A 21597-nucleotide genomic window follows, 5' to 3' on the forward strand; every position below is an offset into this window, starting at 1 on the left:
CCTCAGTGAAGTGAGGAGCAGGAAGTTCTGCTTTAGGTATTGTGTGTCCTCAGGGGGAAGAATAAAGCTGTGGCTGCTGTTTTAAAAATAAGACATCCCCTGAAAATAAGCCATAGTGTGTCTTCTTGAGGAAAAATAAATATAAGACAGTGTCTTATTTTCGGGGAAACACGGTACTGACTGGTGTAGTATTAGACCCATCTCTGCCTCCCCACATTGAAGGACTTACTGGGGTCAGAACTCAGCTCTCCTTCTCTGGCTGAGCCCCCTCTCCCTTCACAGGGTTCCACACGCTGCCCCCCTCACACTGGGGGCTCCACACTGCTCATAACACCCCCTTTACTAAGGTTCTCAGGGCTTCCCTCCACAGGTGGGCTCAGGTGGCTGTAGCCGTGCCTGGCCCTAACTCTCCTCCTCAGGGTCTCAAACCCCCACAGGGCTCAGATGGCCTCAGCCACACCTGGCCTCCAACTCTCTTCCTCGGGGCTTGCACCCCCACAACTACCTCCGGTGTCCACAACCCACCCAAAGGTGAGGGCTAGGGGTTAAGGCGCCCCAACCCACCTTTCACTGGGCTGATCACTGGCCTGGCATTTCCTGGGGGCTCCCACACCACTGGGAGCCCCATCAGGCCACCCACTCCCAGCAGGGTGTAGTTTCAAGTCATACCCAGGACCAGGAGCCTCCTACCATCCCTTACAGCTCCTCCCTTACTTCCAGATGAAACTCAGCAGCCCTCTGGCCAGGCAGTGTTGTTACTTAACCTCCAGTAGCCAAACTGCCTTGTTTATATAGGCAGCCCTGAGCCTAAAATGGCCGCCCTCATTAGGCACCTGGAGGCTGCCAGCTCCAGGGCCTTAAAGTGGCAGGCACACATGGTGCCCTGCCACACCCGTCTCTGAAACAGAAATACAGTAACTTTGGTAACTAAAATATGTTGGCTCTGTGTGTAGGAACATTGCTGCCACTGTTGCTCTCACCAATGCATAAACAATACTTTAATTAAAAGGATAAAAGTATATACTAAATAAGTACCTCTACTACAGGTTCTGCTAGATTGTTATGGAATCTGTGAATTAAGCTAAATGATTAAAGAATAAAGTAATTATAGGGGATTTAAATGCCAGCTACTTTATCCTTTATTGAAGAAATGTCAGTGAAGGTTTGCATGGACAACACAGTAATTTAATTTAACTGAGGAATGGAAATTTTATATTTGAGAGTTGCCTTTACCAGCTTTGTAATGGTGTCTGTGTTGGAATCCAGTCACATACCTTCCCTTTCAAGCAAACTAGGATTCTCTGACATATAAAACATGTTAAAACTAAATGTAAAATTGATGTTTTCTTAAGAATGTTCATTTATGGCGTTCAAAAGTAATACAATACCTTTGTCAAGGATACTCTGATCATAGCAAATTCAGGTAGGTTAATAAGCCATATTCTGTAGAAGCCCCTGATCTGAGCACCTTGTTCCACCAGCATCAAGTGGAAGTGGAAAGGCAGTGTTTAAAGCTCACATACTCATGTAGTACAGAGTGTAAGACGCTGTATGCTTGTGTGGATTTCTCGTGATAATAGCTTTGTCAAAATCGATGTACTTTTCACCTCTGCCATAGCTGGAGCTTATTTCAGGGCCCCTCTTCCTGCCATTTGACATATTCTTTATCAATTCTTTTCCTAAGAAAAAATTCTGTGGATCTCAGTCCATTCTTGTTGCCTCTTCCACTCTCCAGCTGACACTGGCCGAGCAATTTGCTATAAACAGAGGTGGATGGAAAGTTGGGCAGTGAACTTTCGGCCCCCTGACACATGTCTTTGCAACAGGTCTTGGGTTTTTTTACTCAGTCTTAGACCAATGCAAATGACAATTATAATAACCTATCTTTAAATTATTTCTTCTATATGGTTGTCATTTAATGAGAACTTGATTTCATCTAAACGTTTTCCAGGTATACAGCAACTTCATGTTTTCTTCTGTGAAGCACCCATTGATGGCTAATACCCCAGGAGATGGCATAATACACCCCTCAAGCTTAAATACTTAAGAACGTCATTTTATGATACATATTTCGGGAAAGAAACTATGTTCTGTTTGTACCTGTCTTGTTTTTAAGCTTACCGTTGATACTTAGTAGCTTGTCCTGATTCTTAGGCTGTTAATATAAGTCTGATCACTCTGATGTCACCCATTTTATGTTTCAGTTTGTGATGAGCATAAGGAATTCAAAGACGTCAAACTTTTCTACCGCTTTAGGAAAGATGATGGAACATTCCCACTGGATAACGAGGTGAAGGTGTTCATGAGAGGCCAGAGGCTATATGAAAAGTATGTTGTGTTCAATGTCCATAGTATGTTGACAATAATAGCAGGAGAGACAAATGTTTTATTTATGTAATCTCAGATATTCTGAAATGTCCCCATTGCACAATAGTGGATATATTTATATATTTACAATACTGGATATCACGCTATTTGATTTATCACCCTCATTCACCCTTCCCATTTCCCTGTTGTTCTCTGTCAATCTCACTTGTTTTGCATTAGATAGTAAATCTCTCTTACACAGCAAATCCTTTTTATGTGCTTGTATGATGGAGCTCCAGTACCCATTGGAGTCTTTGTGCACTGTCACATAATAATGGCAGATCTGGCATTTAAAAATGCAATCAGGAGACTTAACATAATCAAAATGTCTAAAACTAATGGCCACGTGATTATTAAAGCCTCATTACTGTGACATTTGGTACTTGACATAATTTTAGAAAACAAGAAGCAAATAATCTTCAGTGATTTTGCCTCCTGTCCTCTTCTAGCAGGAAGATTACATTAAAACTAGTTGCAAAAAAAATAGTCCAGATCCTCTAATTAAGATTTGAGACAGATGGTTAGTCTGAAACACTGACTATCCCATTGGATTACTTGTTATCAAATAACCGAGGAGTGTAACCATATTGTCCATTCTAGAATCAATATAATTTTTATTCAGGCCTCAGGGATTGTAACGTGGTTGTTTCAGGCAGAATGTATAAAATATGTGTGTTGACACTTACCGGAAACTGATGGTGCAAATATGTGAACAGATGTGTTACTTTCTAAGATGTTGGAAGTATTCTCCAGGCTAATTCTAGTCATCAGATAGGACACACGTACTTTTCTAGGGCACCAATTGTTCAGTAGCAATGAAAATCACTGTGGCTAGTTTGACCTAGTTTCTTCCCCCTTGAAATATGGTTGCAATGAAAATTCATGCCAAGAAAGCTTAAAAACTCGGGGGGATACAATCAATCCCGTCAGCCTGATTTGCTGTTTGGTGCCTAAACGGCCTGAGAATTTCTGGAGGATGGTTCCTGTCTTCTGTTTGGCCTGCAGAGGAGGAGTGCAGAGAAGTATGTGATCACCCAGGAGGAGTGGCAGAGGGTCAGCAATGGGAAAAAAAGTGCCAGATCCATGGTGCATAGTTAACTCTGCTGCCAAGTAACAGGGCAAGTAGTTTACGGCTCCTCTGGAGAGCTCACTTGACATTCAGTTTGCTGCCTTCCTCTCACAGACCCCTGGAGCAGTCAGTGTCAGGAGCAGGGCATAGTGGATAGCCGTTTGTATCAGCAACTACTCTCGCAGACACCACCTATGAAGCAGAGCAATAAGCAAGACAGCCATCAGGGAACTGGGATGGGTATAAGATGAAGGCAGCATGGTGTAGATGGGACTCTCTGGGTTAATGGCCAGCCAAAGGCAAGGGCATGAGGAACATGGGCCACTTCCTAGTTGTAGATGTATGCAGGCTACTTAAAGTGTGGGCCTAAAAAAACACAGGCTATACTGTTCTACAGCAGGTGTAAAGTTTAATGTCTTTGCTTTTTCTTTGGGATGAATCTGGCAACCGTTTCTTGCCTCCTGTAAAAAGAAACAGATGGTGCTTTGTTTTCAAAGAGAAATGGTCCTGTGGCTGAAACCAGTTTTCAAGTGGCTGTATGTTTTAGGACCACAACTTTGGGTCCTGGCAGAGGTAACCTGCCTTTTTTTCTGAAGTAGATTAACTGATATCCCTGCATTTGGTTAGGTGGGTCCCTTTTAGCTGAAGACTAGAGAGCCAAGGCTTTTTCTGATGTGTATGGATGTTAATGGTCTTGTGGCACTTTTTTAATAGCCTAGGCCTCTTCTGTCAAGATATCTCTGCTTTGTCTCTCACTGTTGCGCTGCTGCTACTTTCCTTTTCAAAGACAAATACACTTCACTGGTGATAGATATCTTAAAGTGTTTCATGAATACTTGTGATGAGAGGTTCTGTAAAATAGCATGTCCTTATTGCATCCCTCCAGGAAAGACCCAGAGCAGTGCACGTGTCTGTGTAGTATCATTATATCCTTATTACGGCTGCCGTACACAAATACAGACATGCATAGATTTTAATGCTGGTGATGGATGTTGTTTCATACTTCAGAGAGAATGGAAAAAACAGTGAGAGAGAGATCAAACTGAAATGTAAAGCATTCTTTTCTAAATGCAGCTCTTTGCCTTATACATATTACACAAGATTTTCAAGTTTCTTGAAACTCAGTGCCTATTTAAACTGCCTAAAACACTAGAAAATATACTGTGGAGAACAAGCCTATTTTGGGAAAGGGGTATCAGTGGATGACTCAGTAGGCCTTTCTCATCTCAGAGTTTTGTTCTGCCACTCCTTATCTTGTTCAGTGTTTAGGTAAGTGAAGGTAACACACAAGGCCACTCCCTTGGGCTGTTCTGTTCTAGAAATGGTTTGGTAGTATAGTTATAACAGGAAACTCCTAGTATAGAGAGAGCTGAGATACCAGCAGAATCAGTCTTTTGCTGGTATAGTTAATGCCATGCTCCTGAATGAAATAAGCCATTTATGTCTGCCATCTTATTTACAAATATAGTAATATTTTGCCTGTATAGAAATGTCAATAAATAAATAAAATAAAACAGGTGCTTCCAAATGCACCTCTTTGGCTCCTATACTTTGGGCACTTCTATATATTCATTAATATGCTGTAGTTACGGTGCATTAAGTTTAGCACTTGGTTAGCCAAGTATGAAATCAATGCACAATAACTCACGCTATTTATTGTGCAGTAGCGCCAGCACATGGGTTTTTCATGATGCTTACTGCGCAGTAGCCTAATACTACTGCGCAGTAGTGTATTAGCATGGTTTTTGCCCAGCCCACTACTGCACAGTGTTATTATACTACTGTGCAGTTAGCATCTCATGTAGACGTGCCACTATGTAAGGTTTTCAAGGTTCCTGAAACCTAGTATCTATGACTGTCTGACCTGGCAGAAATACTAGAAAACAAACACTGTGCTGACCAGGTCTGATTAATGCAAAATATAATTCAAATTACAAAATCTGTGGCATTTTAAAACCAATAGATGCATCTATTTAGAGTCAGAGCTAGTAACATTTTCTCAGTAGGCCACTTGCTTCATATGAAGTGAAGAATGCAAATTGTGCTTTAGGATATTGAAAGGCTGTCTGGATTATTATTTAGCTAAAGCAATATGCAGAAAACTGTGATTAAGCAAATAAAATACATTTCTTAGTCTTACCCCTATGTACCCTCCTACAAGCACCCTCAAAGTCTCATTAAATATGTTTTAAATTCAAGACCTGGTATAGAATGTGTTCCAAAAGATCTGTAGGATAAAGAATAGTTTGTTCTTAAACTAATAGACTTGACCTTTTAGGAAAAAATAGAAACCTGAGGGCAATGGAGGGGAATATATTTTTGACAGATTGATGAGTACTACTACCATATAGTATATATAAACAAAGATATAAAGTTACTTACCCAATCTAACCTTTCAATGCATATATCCAAGTGCCTACAATTCTTATTTCAAAGCAGAGGAGGCAATGCTTAATACTGGTTGAAGAAGATGAATTTGAGTCCAGCACATGTTATAATTTGTTTAAATCCATGTTAAAGAGCTGTTGGGGGTTTTTTTGCTGACCTTTGCTTTGCAGTTTGGTTTTAGCTAGAGCACTGTAATATTATTCTCTCTGTCTCTCCAACAGAAAGGAGCATGGTTATCGTTCATATGCCAGAACAGTTTGTACTTGCCAAAATTACATCTATCCACTGTCATCATATGTAGATTTGTACCTTCAGTGGATATTTATGAGAAACAGGAATCAGGAAGATAAACAAGTTGTTGCATGAACAACAAAACTGATTCATACACCACAAAGGCTGTAATATGCCTCTCAGGTTCTTTCAGTCATTTTGTTTAAGGTTAATGCCCTCTGCTCAAACCCTAGACACTGATGCACTGGGCCAGCCCTTAGTTGCAGGACTGTTTTCCGCTCACATTCTCCCCTCGAACCATTGTGCTTCTATAGTTGATCTCCTTCATTTGTAATGTGGCTTCAGTGACGCTAGTGGCATGAGTAGGAGTTTCAGAATCAGTCTTTCTTTTCAGGACATCACTGGCTATGTTCTTGGAGCCTTGCTGTTAAGGCTGAAAAAGGTGGGGCAGATTTCATCCAGTGTGAATGACCACATCTTCAAGAGAATTTAAAATGCCCACTATTTTTACTGATTATTTTCAAGTAATTGATTATTCTTGTGTTTAAAAATTCCCAGTTATCCAAGCCTAACAATAGAACCCACAACTTAATAATTAGGCCCTGGAAAGATGTGCTGTTTGAGGTGTCCCAGTCTTTGAAGCACTTCACCCAGTAAGGGTACAGATATACTTGGCTGAAGAAGTACTTCAAAAATAACCCTCCAAAAACAAGACCTGAGGAAGGGTACTATAATACCTGAAAACTTGTTGAAGTGTATCCCAACCATGCAGTTAGTCCAGAAAAAGATATCACCCACAAAAGTTCTTGCCTCTCAAAAAACATTTTTAAGTGCCTTCTGAAGTTTGGTGTACTCCAGCAGTCCTCTGCCTATCCCGCAGTGCTCAACCTACCCCTCACCGCTGGATGGAGTGGAGGGGAAGGGATGGGAGCAGGGCAGACAGGTAGAAAGTGGTCTTCTGTGCACTGAGCTGTCCTTGGGAACCTCTGGAGATGAGTCTGAAATTAGAAGTCATACACTCAACATGGAGAATATTGGAAGCGAGTAGTAGATGATACGGAAGCCTGTTTGGATAGTTATAAATGGTGAATGAATGTGTTAAAATCAAATTTTGCTCATGCGCAGTTCATTAACAGATACAAGACTACATTTTTCAGATAATTTCTTCACACACACATTATTCAACTCATCAAAGTTTCCCAATTGGTCTTCATTTTTTGTAAGAGGAAATGTAATTTTGTTAAATCGCAAGACGGAGAGTCAGGAGCTCTGCATCCCATTTTATCCTTCCACAGACTTCTTGTCTCAAATGTCACTTAACTTGTGTGCACCTCAGCTTCTTAGTCTTCGGTTTGAATTCCAGTTGCTACTGGCATTGGTACCCATCTCTTTCACTTTGAATTGAGAGGGGTACCTTGTTGGCCAAAGTGAAAAGAGCTCCTCCCATCTTTCCCAGAGGGCTCCAGCACAAGAAAAGCTGAGAAACATTACCATGCTGCCTCTTAGAGCAATGGAGTTTGATGTTTTAAAGTTATCAAAGAAATTTGTCATGCAAAAATATCAGAGTAAGGATTTAACTGTTAACCATATGCAGCATTACTCCAATATCATCACCATGAGCTGAAGATGATTATGTTCCTCTAGCTATTAGATCTGCATGAAAATTTCTGATTTCAGAAAAGGAAGAGATGGGGATGGTCATTTAAATTGTATGGATGCCTTTTGGAAACACTTTGGCTTGCACCCATCTCTCGATAACTAATTTATTGAAACTTAGACGTGTATGTGTGTGTTGGAAAGGTTTTCTCAGCTTCTGTGTGCCAAGAAAAGGAAAATATTATAAGCCTTTTGGAAAATAATTTTAATTCTGAATGCACTCCAATGATTCACACTAGAACAATTTAGGAAAGAAAATATTCAGGCCATTCATGTCAAATGTCTTCCTACTGGAGAAGAAATGGGGATTCTGGCTATGCTACAACATGGATAAGGTTGGGACAATTTTCAAATTTGGTGATGCATGGCAAGGTCGATAGCTGATGTCAGCCGATATACTTCTGTGGGTCACTGGAGTTAGGCTGATTTATACCATCTAACCCTCAGAGTCTATGGGTTCCTTGGTTTGAATTTGTTAAACTGTCAATTTGTCAGATCTACTTGTTCATAAATCCTAATCCTTTGCTGCTTTATTCTGACCTCATGCTGAAGGGTGTGAAATATCAACCCACGTGCTTTTGCGCTTGATATTTTTCCAGATTTCTTTTGTGTCCCTGTAAATCCAGTCATTAGCATCTTGTAACTTGTGACTTGTAAGTGTAGCATCGAAGTCTTCTCCTCTTGTTTTTATGACAGCATTTTCTATCACCTTGTTTTCTAACTTCTGAATTTCTTCCCAAATGAGGCAAGGTTACCAAGTACTTAGGATACCCTTCCAAAACTACTATGAGTGTATGCAGGTAGTGATATCTTTTACTTTCTGTCAGAGTTAAACTTTTTTTCCTAGATTAGACCTAGTTATTTTAAGGAAATATAAGATCAAAGGTGGCAGCTGAAGTTTTTGCCCTTTTAATTTAGCTACCAATGGAGGTGTTTCGTTTTTAAATGATCTACTGTGGATTTATGTTTGCATCATGAAAAAACTGAAAACAATCTCTAATACTTGCAGTCAGCTTTCATGTTGGAAAGAAACCACTGGGGAAGAGAGCTTGGCATTTGACATAAATTGCCATTCCTCATGGGTTACAAAGACACAGAATTCACTAAATTGAAGGACATTTGTTTAATTCCTAATCCAGGGGTGAACTCCAGACACTTTGGCAGTTAAAGAGTAAGCTCACAGTAATTTGTACCAAATTCTAATTCTTGACCAGGAGGACGAAAGCTGAAGAGTTTCCAGAAAAAAAAACTCTTTTTGGTTGGTTTTAGAATGATTTGGGGGGAATTATTAGCTTGATTCTGAGAAATAATGCTCATATTAATTCACAGCCTTGAAACCACAAATTGTTTGACTGTCCATATAATGACAAGCAGGCTATGTTGCTCTGCCTCCTAGCAAAAGGAGAGTTTGGGCTGAGTGGCAACATCAAATGAGAGTTTTCTGATTTGTACCCCATTCTCCAAGTCTTGGCCATATCTTTCCTGTTAATACAGTGTTCATCTTGGGAACACCCTTGATTTTGGTATCTGTAAGGGATCGTCTGCACGGCTACCCCAGTGCTCTTGGGCGAATGGGGGAAGGGGTTTTTTAAGCACATCTGACCCACCTGCACCTGCTCAACATATGCCAAACCTGGAAATTAAATATGAAAACTGCCCTGGGTGGTGTCATTTGCCTTGCTCAAGGTCTCTGGCTCCTCTGGGGGGGAGAGGTTGGTGGCCTGAGGTACCCTCACTGCTGCTGTACCACTTCATTTCCGGATTTAGTGCATGTGGTGCGGGAGCGGGTGAGAGGGGCCAGCTTGAGCACAGTGCCCCTACGAGCACAGGTGAAGGTCTATAGGCAGAGGGTCAGTGTCTTTGAGGCTGGTAAAAAGAAGGAGAAATGCACCCTCTCCTGCTGCAGCCACCTCCTGGCCTGGCCCTGCATACGCCTCCTGGAAACAGAGGCAGTTCCACCTGGCTGCAGGACATGCACTGTGACACTGGTGAATGGGGCTTGCACCCCCTCAGTTGAGAACCACCAGCTTTAATGATTCTGAATAGTACATAGGAAACATATACCTTTTCTTTGCATATAAAGGGAATAGAATTAATTTCACATTGTGTTGTAATGTTTAAATGCCTTGGCTGATCTCTCAGTAGAGAGATATTTTTCATTCTCAGCTTTATGTGATGAGCTCTAGAGACAGTTTCTGGTTCATTTTAAGCTTGGTACATTGCAATTTATAGTTGTGATCTGTCAGGCTGTGAAAAGTTGCATCTGTTTGCTTACTACTAATGATATCCACCAAAGAATTGCTTTCTTTAGCTTTTTCTTTTCCGCTCCTCATGGCAGGCTGATGAGTTCTGAAAATACGCTTTTACAAGCAAGGGAAGAGGAGGGAGTCAAATATGAACGGACCTTCGTGGCATCTGAGTTTATTGACTGGCTGATTCAAGAAGGAGAGGTCACAACAAGGACTGAAGCAGAACAACTTGGTCATAGGCTGTTGGAGCATGGAATTATACAGCATGGTGAGGAATTTACTGTGAGTTAGCAAAAGTGTGCTCTTAACGGCACTTTCTCAGTACAAGATCATGTTAACAGGTTACAAATTATACAAATTGGCCCTAAGACATTTCTAGTTCTTAATCATTTCTAAATGATAGAAAACTGTGTAATTTTTACTTCCTAATGAAAGGGTGGGAGGTCCCAGAGTATGCAATGATAACTCTTGAAAACTGTATCCAAAATATGTGCATGTGTGAGGACCTAGAGTTTTGGGTTTGAGTTGCTAGCAACAAATACAACATGAATGAAAGATAATGCTTTTCTATACATAATAGATGACTAAATGCTGGAACTCATTTCTAGAGGATAAAATTGAGGACTAGAGCCATAAATATGGTGGGTTATGTTAAATCACATGGTAGAACAATATTGCACAGTTGGCCTGGTATGTTTGGATAAAGATGGGGCTATCACCTCCAACTGAAGCATTGTTATATTTTGCCTTCCACTGGAAGCTCTCTGAGGCAGAGATTTAATATCTGTTCAGTGCAGTGGGGCTCATCGATGCAGTTGGCATGGAGAAGCTCAGCAATAATGTTAAAGTTTGTGTAGCTTTCTTGGAGAGCTGGCTTAAGACTGTGGAATAAACTGTCCCAGGAGCAAAGGATAATCACAGACCGTTTGTGATAAGGGCAAGATGCATTTCTTTTTCCTTGCTTTCTCTAGCATAAGTGTATGTGTGTATGTGCTTAGAGAGTAAGGCAAGTGTTAGTGATACATTTTGGAAGGCATTTAGATACTAACTAGGGCAATAAGCTCTGTATAGTATGCATAGCAATACAAATAATAAAAGCAACAAGCAGGCTTGCAGGGATCATTCTTCCTTTTTGTGCCAGTATTTATGTTCATAAGGAAAAAACATTGCAGAAGACATGATGTTGTAAATGCCCTGGACAATTTATTTGTGATTTTAATTATGTTGTTTCATCTTTATTTGTAATTACCAGTAGCTACTACTTAATGTTTACAAGAGGCAGCTTCATATTTTATAATTATTCTCAGTACTAACTTATGATTTATATGGTGCTAACTGTCAGGTCTTGATGCAAAGTGAAAATGCTCCTCACCCTTGGAGCAGTCATGATTTCAGTCTTATGGGCATTCAGTCTATCCAAGCATTTTCTGAATGTGTGTGTACAGAGCAGAAGGATGCCAACAGCACAATCTAGACCTGAATTAGGGAAAATCTGTTGATTAATTTTTTAAACCTATGAAACCATTACATGGCACCTCACATTGGTTACTGAATGGTGGTGGCCTCTCATTGGAAATTGTTTACTGAATGATGGTGGCCTTCTCATTAAATTAGTGCTGAATTCATTTATTAGATTTATATCCCACCCTATCCAAAAGGCTCATAGCAGCGTATAATAAACAAGCAAAATCCACAGATAAGATTCCATGAAAAATACGCCAAACCTGGGACCTCTGTTCGCTTCTTTCCCCAACTACTATCTCCCTGCCTAAATATCCATATCAGCAAACTGGCTACTCTCCATCATGCTTCCCAACTACTGTTTACATCCAGGCATCAGACCTCTTCCTAATTCCACCCATTACTCTCTGCTCATCTATTCCCACTCCCCAGCCTCACACTGGGGAGAATTGTACCCTGTCTGAGTGAAATGGTGAACTCCCTATTCAGTTATTACCTTTAGCAAAGATGAATTCCCATTGACTTCTTGCAGTGATTTCTTGAATAAGACTGGAATAAAATTGGAGTGAAGGCATCTGACCTGAGCCTTACAGTTGAAGATTATTTGTATATCCTTCTAAAACAGGCGGCTATTTGGAAAGAGTGAAGTCTGCTACAGGTTTCACTGAAGCTGTTTTCTAGATTAGGTTAGGCAGAAGGTAGCGTAAAGTTGCATCTTACAGATGAATTAAATCAGAGATGCATAAGCTGTTGTAAACAACTGCTCACTTGATCAGCTGAGGAAGTGAGCTGTTGTTTGCAAAAGCTTAAGCATCTCTGAATTATTTAACCTATAAGGTGCAACTTTACCCTGCCTTCTGCCAGATTTCAGTCTAACATAACCAGCTTCCTTTCCCCAGATATGATTACGAGTTCTGGGTGAAAGCAGAACTGACATTAACATCCAATGATCATGAATTTAGCTGTAGCAAGTGGATATTATGCATAGATCTGGTAGATCTTTGCAGTTTATTTTCCCTCAAATAAGTTAGACTGGTGAGTTCCTCCTTAGAAATTTTATATTTAAACTGCAAAAATGGCCACGTGGCATTTTGTTCTTTTTCACTGAATTCTAAGGAAAATGCACTCTGATTACCAAACAAAAAACATTTTTCCCTAGCATAGCAAATACACTCTAGACTCTAGAATGTGAATTCCAGACTGTGTTCCCTTTGTTTTTTATGTCATAATTTTTAGTGAGGTTTCATCTGACATTCAACTGACATCCTTGTTGACAGTGCTTGCAGCAAGGCCTCTTGCCTGCTTAAGAAAAGAGAATGAAATTGTTTAATTGTTTCATTGGTGATCTTTTGCTAGCAGTATTGTTGAATGTACACGAGGTAGGAAAAAATATAGCTTCCTCTTCTATATTTATTATTTTGTTTCAGTTCTTCAGGGCTGAGGGTATTAGGATTACCCTCAGCAGTCCAAAATTATTAATGGTAATTTCAGCAATCCAAAATTATTAATGGTAATTGTCTGACTACAAACCAGTAGTGCCAGTTATTGACTGAGATGGGTTTTCATTTCAATTACTTCAGAAAAGTAAAATGTTTTGCAACTGAGGCATTAGTGGCCCTGTCTGTATTCTAAGTGCAGGTTCCTCTCATGTTTATCTTAATTTAAATCAGTCAGCCTCAAATCCAGGTTTCACTTGGGAAAACTACAGTAGGCTGATTTTAGAAAGGAAAGTCAGAAGAATTGTGACAAAGCTGTAGAAAGGCGAAACAAGGTTTAGCTTCAGAAATGTTGCCCTACAGTTATGTCTGTGCAACATTTTCAAAAGAACCTCATTCTGGTCTCTCTTTGTACAGTCACAGTGTTACATGTCCTATCAATCCCACATGAAAATGACAGGAATTGCAAATGCCCTATTCATCTGAACTGGATCCGTGTATGGAAATGGAGTGCCATGTGAAAAACTGGCTGTTTGCGAATGCAAACAATTTTATGGAAGACAAGATTCTTCAGGTAAATCTGATATCTTTTATCAGACCAATTAAAATAGTTGGAAAAATTCTTTGGACTGGGACATATGCCAGTTGGGTGTGGCTGGAATACAGCCACACCTAACCCTATCCATACCTCTGTCAACCCAGGGCTGTGGAATTACCAGCAGAGCTATAACAAGGGGAAGTACCCACCATGCCATTTGAGACATCATTCTTTTCCAACTTTAAGGGTGTCATCAAGGCTATTTGTAGCACTCACCACTTGGCTGTACTGCCTATTCTATTACCAAGGTGCAAAAATGTTGGACCCAACTGTTAATTCCTCCTTCCGGGATGTTGACAATATTCCTGGACATAGGCATCATTCTGCTGCTCATACAGCACAGGGGAGGGAAGGGTTTAGCTTTTAGTTTGCTAGATTCAGAGTCAGCATAGCTGTAGTTTGTTCAGTGGCTCTAAGGAAAATTATTGCTGCATGACTATGTGAGGAGAATTAATGTGGCAGTTGTTATACAGAGAGTTACATTAGTGTGCCTCTCTCACCCAGAACCATCTGGACACAGAGCTTGCAAGGATACAGGTGAGGTTTAAGAGCTGCAATCTCAAGCCATAAGCACTTTCCATTTTAGATCTGGTTCATGTGAATAAGAGTAAAATCTACTCTCAAGAGTCCAACAGTATTTGCATATGCTCTGTGGCAGCAGCATAAATCATTTTGCTGTGTTTTAAAATTCTTCCCAAATTTAGCAACAGGATTTTTTTCTTTGTTTTTTTCCCCCTTTGTTGTAGTAATAATAGTTTGTGCTTGCATTCAGTTCTAGCACACAGGAGTTGCCTGTGTAAAAAGCAACATTTCTTTCTTTTGTGTCTGTGCTACCTCTCTCTGGCTAGGAACAGATGGTGCATTTGTCCCAGGATAAATTGTACCTGCATTTGTCCTGGAATGGAAAAGTCTCAGGATCAGGGTTTAATGAGAGGCTGAAAGCACTGATGCTCTTCTCCCATTGATTCAATGGTGCAATCCTGGGAAAACCATTGAAACCACTCTGTGATGCCCCAGGACAACCTGTTAGTATTTCTTATCCCAAGAATGTTTTTATGGGTTGTCCTAGGACAAAAGACATGGACATCTGAACTACTGCACTTTGTCCTAGAATAAAATAGTTTCTCCCAGGACAAACGTCACATCTGTTTGTACCCTCTCTGTCTTTCTGTATTGCATCTTCCTTGACTGCTGCTTATTTTAGAGAGGTAGTTAACTGGCTTAGTCTGAAGTCAAGCAGAAGGCAGGGTAGAGATGCACCTTATAAACTGACTGAATCAGAGGTGCATAGTGTAAGCTTTTGAAAGCAGGGGTCTTACTCATTTAGATGCTGTGAAGGGACTGCAGGAATCAGCTCTGCTAGATAGAAAGTGGCCATGTTTACATGTTGCTGTACGGCAATGTTGGTACTGTGCTGTGTTTTAGTACTTGCTTGGGAGAAGTACTAAAACATGGAGCAGTAGCTGCCGTACTGCAGCGTCCAAGTGGTACATGGTTATATTCACCAACTATGTCGCCATAGAGAATCACAGTAGCCGGGGAACATGCCACTATGGCAATGTAGCCAGCGATCACATGTAGACCCACATGATTGCTATGTTGCTGTAGCACCATACGGCAATGTAGTGTGTTGCTGTGTTGCCATAGGGCAATGTGTAGATGCGCCCAATAATGATCAGAACACAAAGGGCCTACGCCTTGTATTCTAATTACTGCTTTTTATGTGGCAGTGTGGGAGAGGGGCACTACTGGGAGAGGGAAGGTGAATAAGAGAGAGAAAAACAAAGCAGTTAGAAGGACATAGGGCTTATAAAAGCTAAGGCAGGTAATGGGATACGAATATATAGTTTTAATTTACACCACACTTAACACAGTCCAATATGTGAATTATTTCTTGTTCCACAATTTCCCTTTCAAGTTTGTTTTTAAAGATTTTCTGCCTAAGAACAGCCACTCTGAGGTCAGCGATGGGCTGTCCAGGGAAGTTAGAGTGTTCTGCCACAGGCTTGTCTGCCTTTTGGTATTGATGTCAGATTGGTGTTCAATCATTTTTACCTGTAAGGACTGCCTCATCTGCCCAGTGTAGACAGCAGAGGGGTACTTTGAGCAGGTGATGGCATATGTGACATTTGTAGAGGTGCAGGTAAATGAACCTCAGCTGTTATCATCCACGTTATTTGGTCCTGCAATTATATGGTCTGTGTTAATGATGAGGCACAGCTGGCATCTGGGTCTGTTAGGTAGTCTGTTACTAGAGAAATGCTGTTGGGGGGAAGATGTTGAAAACCAGGACAGGTTTGTCCCCCATGGCTACCTTGAGATGGTCATCATTTTCTAGAAGGGATTGGAGGTCATTAATGATGTATCTTAGGTGTTCAAGTTGGGGGCAGTAGGTGGCAATCAAAGGGATTCTGTTGTCTTTGTCTCTGGGTTGGTATTATAGGAGGATGGAGCAGAGTTGGAGACTGGCTCTGTTTATTTGAATGGCTACAGTTTTAGGATTGTATTGGAAAGTAAGAATACCTGCTCCAGATCCTTTGCAGTGTGCATCTCAGTCAGGGGAACCAGAACAGATATGGCTGTAATGTAGAGCTTGGCTGTAAATGATGGATTTAGTAGGGTGCTTAGGATGAGAGCTGCTGGAGTGGAGGTAGTTGTAGCAGTCAGTTGGTTTCCAATACATTGCAGTAGTGATATGGCCGTTGCAAACTTTCACAATGATATCCAAGAACTAAATTTGCTGGGAGGAGTATCTCAGAGTCAGTCTGATAGACGGTGGAAGTTGTTGAGTTCTTGGTGGAATGTCTCTAGAGATTTCTACCTCCGTGCCCATACAATGAAGATGTCATTAATGTACATTAAGTATACCAAGGGGATGAACGGGTAACTGTGGAGGAAGTGGACCTCAAGGTTTTCCGTAAATATATTGGCATATTGGGGGAACATATATGTGTCCATGGTAATGCCATTTGTTTGTAAATATAAGAAGCCCCCAAATCTGACACAATTGTGTGTGAAGACAAAATGGGAGAGTATGATGGAAAAGAGAAGCAGCTGTTTACTTTTATATACTGTAGGTGTATTTTGAATTACAGGAAACCCTTGCTATTTGCTGGTTCGGCATTTGCTATTTCAAATATTCATAAATGCCAAACCCGCATTTTAAATACACTTTATACACTTACAGGAACTCCTTGGGAGCTCTGTGCTTGCTACCACCAGGCTCCCGCCTTTGCCGCCGTGCTCCCGCCATTGCTGCTGGAGCTGTGCCCCCACCTCCAGCCACCAGGTGCACTGCATTCATGAAGAACGTAGAGAATGTATCCCCCACGAATGGCGAGGGTTGCCTGTCTGCTGTTCTCCACCTTCCGTAGTTGTTGAGAGCAGCGCAAGGTTGACTGACTTTTTTTTGCTGACTGCTGCACCTGTTGTGTGCATGCTAGCTGATATAACAGAGTTTTGGAAAGGACTGAAGTTTTGCATTGTTGAGGGGGAAAAACCTCTATTGTTGATGTCTGGCAGCCGAGGTCCATGTTAAACATCAAATACAACAACGATATTTTCATGTCTGTTGGAAAAGTGCCACCAGGTAATGTGACAAGTCTGACCTTTTGCAACTTCATTTTTCATACGCTGGCATTTTGTGGTTGTACTAATTATAAGGCACTGCTATGTGCCTTTATTATTATTTTTATTATGAATTTAAATACTTTATTATTTGCATTGCAGTAAATACTTTTTAGATATTAAACAAATGTAGTCAGGATAATTGCAGTGGGGCAAATCAGGAGAAGTGGTGAGCACATGTGTCCTATTGACTTATGGCTGATGCAGTGCTTAGCATCTCTCAGAATTTTGTATATTATCAACTAAGCTCCACTGCCCGTTGTTTTCATGATGAAAATAAATAACGCTTCCTACTGACTTGGTGAGTACAGTAAATATTGACTTACACTGTCACACTGTTTACTCTGCAAGAACTCCTAAAGCACACATTTAATTTTCTCCCACCCGCTGGAAGCAGCAATATATGGCCTAACAAAAAACATCTCCTAACCAAAGGATTCCCTGCATTCAAAATTAAGCAGCAGTGTTTCATGTATTTGATCTGCTTTAAATCTCTCTGTATAATTTCAAATATTCAAAATGTTGCCATAAAGAAATGTTCTCCCTTGTTGCAGAGAGCAGGACTTGAAGCAAAGGCTCTAAATTGCAGCAGAGTAATTTTAGATTAGCTCTTGTGGGGGGGGAACTTCTTTACTGCTAGAACAGTAAGGCAGTGGCATGAAATGCCCAGGGAAGTTGTGGCATCTCCTTCACTGGGGCTTTCCAGGACGAGGCTGGATAAACATTTGCCAGGGATGATTTCAGAATAGCATTCCTGCCTGCATGCAGGGAGTTGGACCAGATGACCTTATGATTCCAAAAAAAGTGTTTTTATAAACCTTATGATCTAATCCTCTCTTCCTGCTTGCAGAAGGAGCTGAGCTCTTTTGCTTATAATATACATGTTTATCATAACATGTATATGTTACTGCTAGATAAATATGGGCACTTATTTAAAAAACTGGGTTTTAAAAAATTTTTCAGTGAAGCATTACATTGAAATGTGCCACTGTTTCCTAATTGCTAGCATCTCTTCGGGAATATGTTTTGCTGATCCTGGAGGTACTTGTTAGTCCATTTATAACTGTATCTTCCTTACAGTTCAGTGTTCCATAGTTAATTGTTCCATAGTTCTCCATGTTTCTGGGAACTGAATGGCTCCCAACAGACCCTGAAGAGTGACACAGGGATATATGTTTTAGGTTGTAGCTGTGTTGGTCCAAAGTCATAGGCAGACAAGGTTCTTTGGGTATATATGATATCTTTTATTAGACTCATATCAGATTCACTCAGGGATGTGTTTTATCACTTGTCCTGGCTGCTTCTATGAGAGAGTCTCCAAGCATCCAGACCATTGAAATCTATGTTAAAGATTGTCTATTTTATCTTACTGCAATCCATTCAGTGCCTAAAAAAGCCCACAAGTTATGTCTATACAACCTAAGGCAGAGCTATTCTGAGGCATGCCATCATTGTACCACAACTCTGCCTCAGGAAAAGGAGCCACATTCAGCAGCACACTAATGGGGTTGCACTGCTTCTGTTGCGGGAGCTGCATACAGGACTAGACTTGTATGTAGACCTGTATTATTTATGTTACTGCATTTTCCTTCAAAAACAGGGAGATTCCCTACATATATGAATGTAGAGCACAGGTAAAGACAACCCCAAACAGAAGAGTTAACACAGCAAGGGGATGATAAAGGGGAAGAATGAACATGAGGACAATAAGATTGCAGTCACATGGCAAATTTATGTTCCCTAACCTACCCATGGAAGTAAAGCCTGGAAAAGCTTCAACTGGCAATAGAAAATGTTTTGCTTAGTGCAGGGGTGTCCAACATCCAGTCTGTAGGCCACATCCAGCCCACAGAGCCCCTGTTGCAGGGCCCAGAATGTGTCCCACACATGGCGTCCGTTCCAGGAGCTGCACCACACAGGGTGCCTGCCCTGAGCGCTCCAGGATGAGCACTGCACACAGCGCCTGCTCCAGCTGGTCTGGAACCAGTGATTCATGTGGTGCCTGCATGCTGTGCAGTCCCGGACTGTCCATCAGGGGCATCATGTATGCCACAGTCTTGCCATTCGATTTAGGATCCACACTACACACAGAAGCTGTTCTGGCCACTCTGGGATCAAAATTATGTCCTTCCCAGCTGCTCCGAGAGGCATACCACATGCAGTGTGGGGAAGGTATGAAAGGGGACCAGACTCCATGGACCTATTAGCCCAATACAGCCCATGGACTGGCTCTGTATCATTCATCTGGCTCATGGGGCCAGGTGATTTTGACACCCCTCAGTTACTAATACAAATTATACAGAGTGGACAGCAGCTTCAGGCAAGTGAAATGTCTCTATGTATGAGCACTGCACTAAAACCAGATATTTGAATTAGTAACTCACGGGTGTCAAAATCACCTGGTCTCATGAGCCAGATGAATGATACAGAGCCAATCCATGGGCTGGATTGGGCTAACAGGTCCACAGAATCTGGACCCCTTTCCCACCTCCCCACACGAGATCCAGCACCTGTGACTCCCACTCTCACTGCTCACGGATCCACGCTGCATGATACCCCTGACGGATGGGCTGGGATTGCGCAGCATGCAGGCACCACATAAATCACTGGTTCCAGACCAGCTGGAGCAGGCGCTGTGTGCAGTGCTCATCCTGGAGTGCTCAGGGCAGGCACCCTGTGTGGTGCAGCTCCCGGAGCAGCTGGAACAGGTGCCACTCGTGGGACACATTCTGGGCCCTGCTCACAGAGCTGGTCCAGTTCAATTCTGATCCAGCAGTAGCAACAGGGGCTGGATAATGAGGCTCTGTGAGCCAGATGTGGCCTACAGACTGGATGTTGGACACCCTTCCATTGAGCAATAAATGTTCTATTGCCAGTTGAAGCCTTTCCAGGCTTTACGTTCATAAGCCGGTTAGAGAACAAAAGCCTTCCATGTGACTGTAATCTTGTCCTCATGTTCATTCTTCCCCTTTATCATCCCCTTGCTGTGTTACCTCTTCTGTTTGGGTTTGTCTTTACCTATGCTATAAATTTATATACATAGGGAATCTCCCTGTTTTTGAAGGACAATGCAGTAACATAGATACTACTGGAGGACTAATTTCCAAACTGTCTGCATCACTCTGTATTTCTGATGAAGTCTGGGTTTCGATTGTTAACAGCTGCACATAAAGATGTCCAGATGGGCCTTTTAAACTTCTTCCATCCTCTACCCACAAACTTAGTAGTTTCCATACTTTATTTAGAAGCAGAGAAAAGCAGTTGGCTGTGTTGTGTAAACTTTCTTAGTTCAAGACTAAACATGCACATATACAGGCTGAAAAGACTACTGATACGCTTGTACTGTAATGTTGGCATTTCTCTATATCCAGATAAAGTTAAGTGTTTTTGAAAGCAGACTGCAAACATTGTTAGGAAAAAAACAGTGCATTTCCAGATTTTTGTAAGGTATTGATGCAGGGGACACACTATAATAAGTGCAAGATATTTAATATGAGATAATTTGCCCACAAGTGGGCTTTAGATACTGGTATGGCAATTCTGTTTGTTAAAAGCAAGATGAGAGTTATATCAATTTTTTCTCAACTGCTTAAACATGTCATATTTTTAAAGATAAAATCTATTAATTATGGTACTCTAATTGTACCATAACCTTTTCTCCTGTCCTGGAAGTGGTGTACGTGTATGGGGGCAGGAAAGTGATATTATAGTGAGTCATGTCCTCATCTAGTATAAAATGGAATTCCTCTTATCATAGAATCATAGAAGTCGGGTCAAAAGGGACCTTGTAGATCTTCAAGTCCGACCCCCCGCAGGAGAGAAACTGGGCTCAAATGACTCCAGCCAGGTAGGCATCAAGTCTCTTCTTAAAGACCCCCAGAGTAGGAGCCAGCACCACTTCCCTTGGAAGTTGGTTCCAGATCCTAGCCGCCCTAACTGTGAAGTAGTTCTTGTGGATGTCTAATCTAAACCTACTCGCCAACAACTTGTGGCCGTTATTCCTTGTTATGCACAAGGGGAAACAAGGTCTCTCCCAAACCCTTCTGGTCCCGCTAGTGAGTTTATAGATGGTCACCAGGTCCCCCCTCAGCCTTCTCTTGTGAAGGCTGAACAGGTTCAGGTCCCACAGTCTCTCACTGTAGGGTCTGCCCTGTTGTCCCCGGATCATGCGTGTGGCCCTCCTCTGGACCCTCTCAATGTTGTCCACATCTCTTCTGAAATGGGGCGCACAGAACTGGACACAGTACTCCAGCTGCAGCCTGACCAGTATTGCATAGACGGGGAGGATCACCTCCTTGGCCCTGCTAGAGATGCATCTGTGGATGCATGACAAGGTCCAGTTAGCCCTGCCAACCATCACCTTGCATTGTCAGATCATGTTCATCTTGGAGTTAATAATGACTCCAAGATCCCTTTCTGCCTCTGTGCTCTCAAGAAGGGAGTTTTCCATCTTATAAGTGTGCTGCTGGTTACTACTGCCCAAGTGCAGCACCCTGCACTTGCCAGTATTGAAAC

At 41.6% G+C, this 21597-nt stretch overlaps 1 protein-coding gene across 1 annotated transcript in view; it reads left to right on the forward strand.

The window, feature by feature from the left end:
• Positions 1–21597, forward strand: part of DEPTOR (DEP domain containing MTOR interacting protein) — a 122642-nt gene that overhangs the window by 38836 nt on the left and 62209 nt on the right. Inside the window, exons 3-4 of the mRNA XM_019552307.1 lie at positions 2205–2328; positions 10050–10228. Coding sequence (XP_019407852.1) covers positions 2205–2328; positions 10050–10228 — 303 coding nt within the window. The remainder of the gene's footprint in view (positions 1–2204; positions 2329–10049; positions 10229–21597) is intronic.

This window comes from Crocodylus porosus, unplaced genomic scaffold (assembly GCF_001723895.1).
Source record: "Crocodylus porosus isolate Cpor-Errol unplaced genomic scaffold, CroPor_comp1, whole genome shotgun sequence".
NCBI classification, from domain to species: Eukaryota; Metazoa; Chordata; order Crocodylia; family Crocodylidae; genus Crocodylus; species Crocodylus porosus.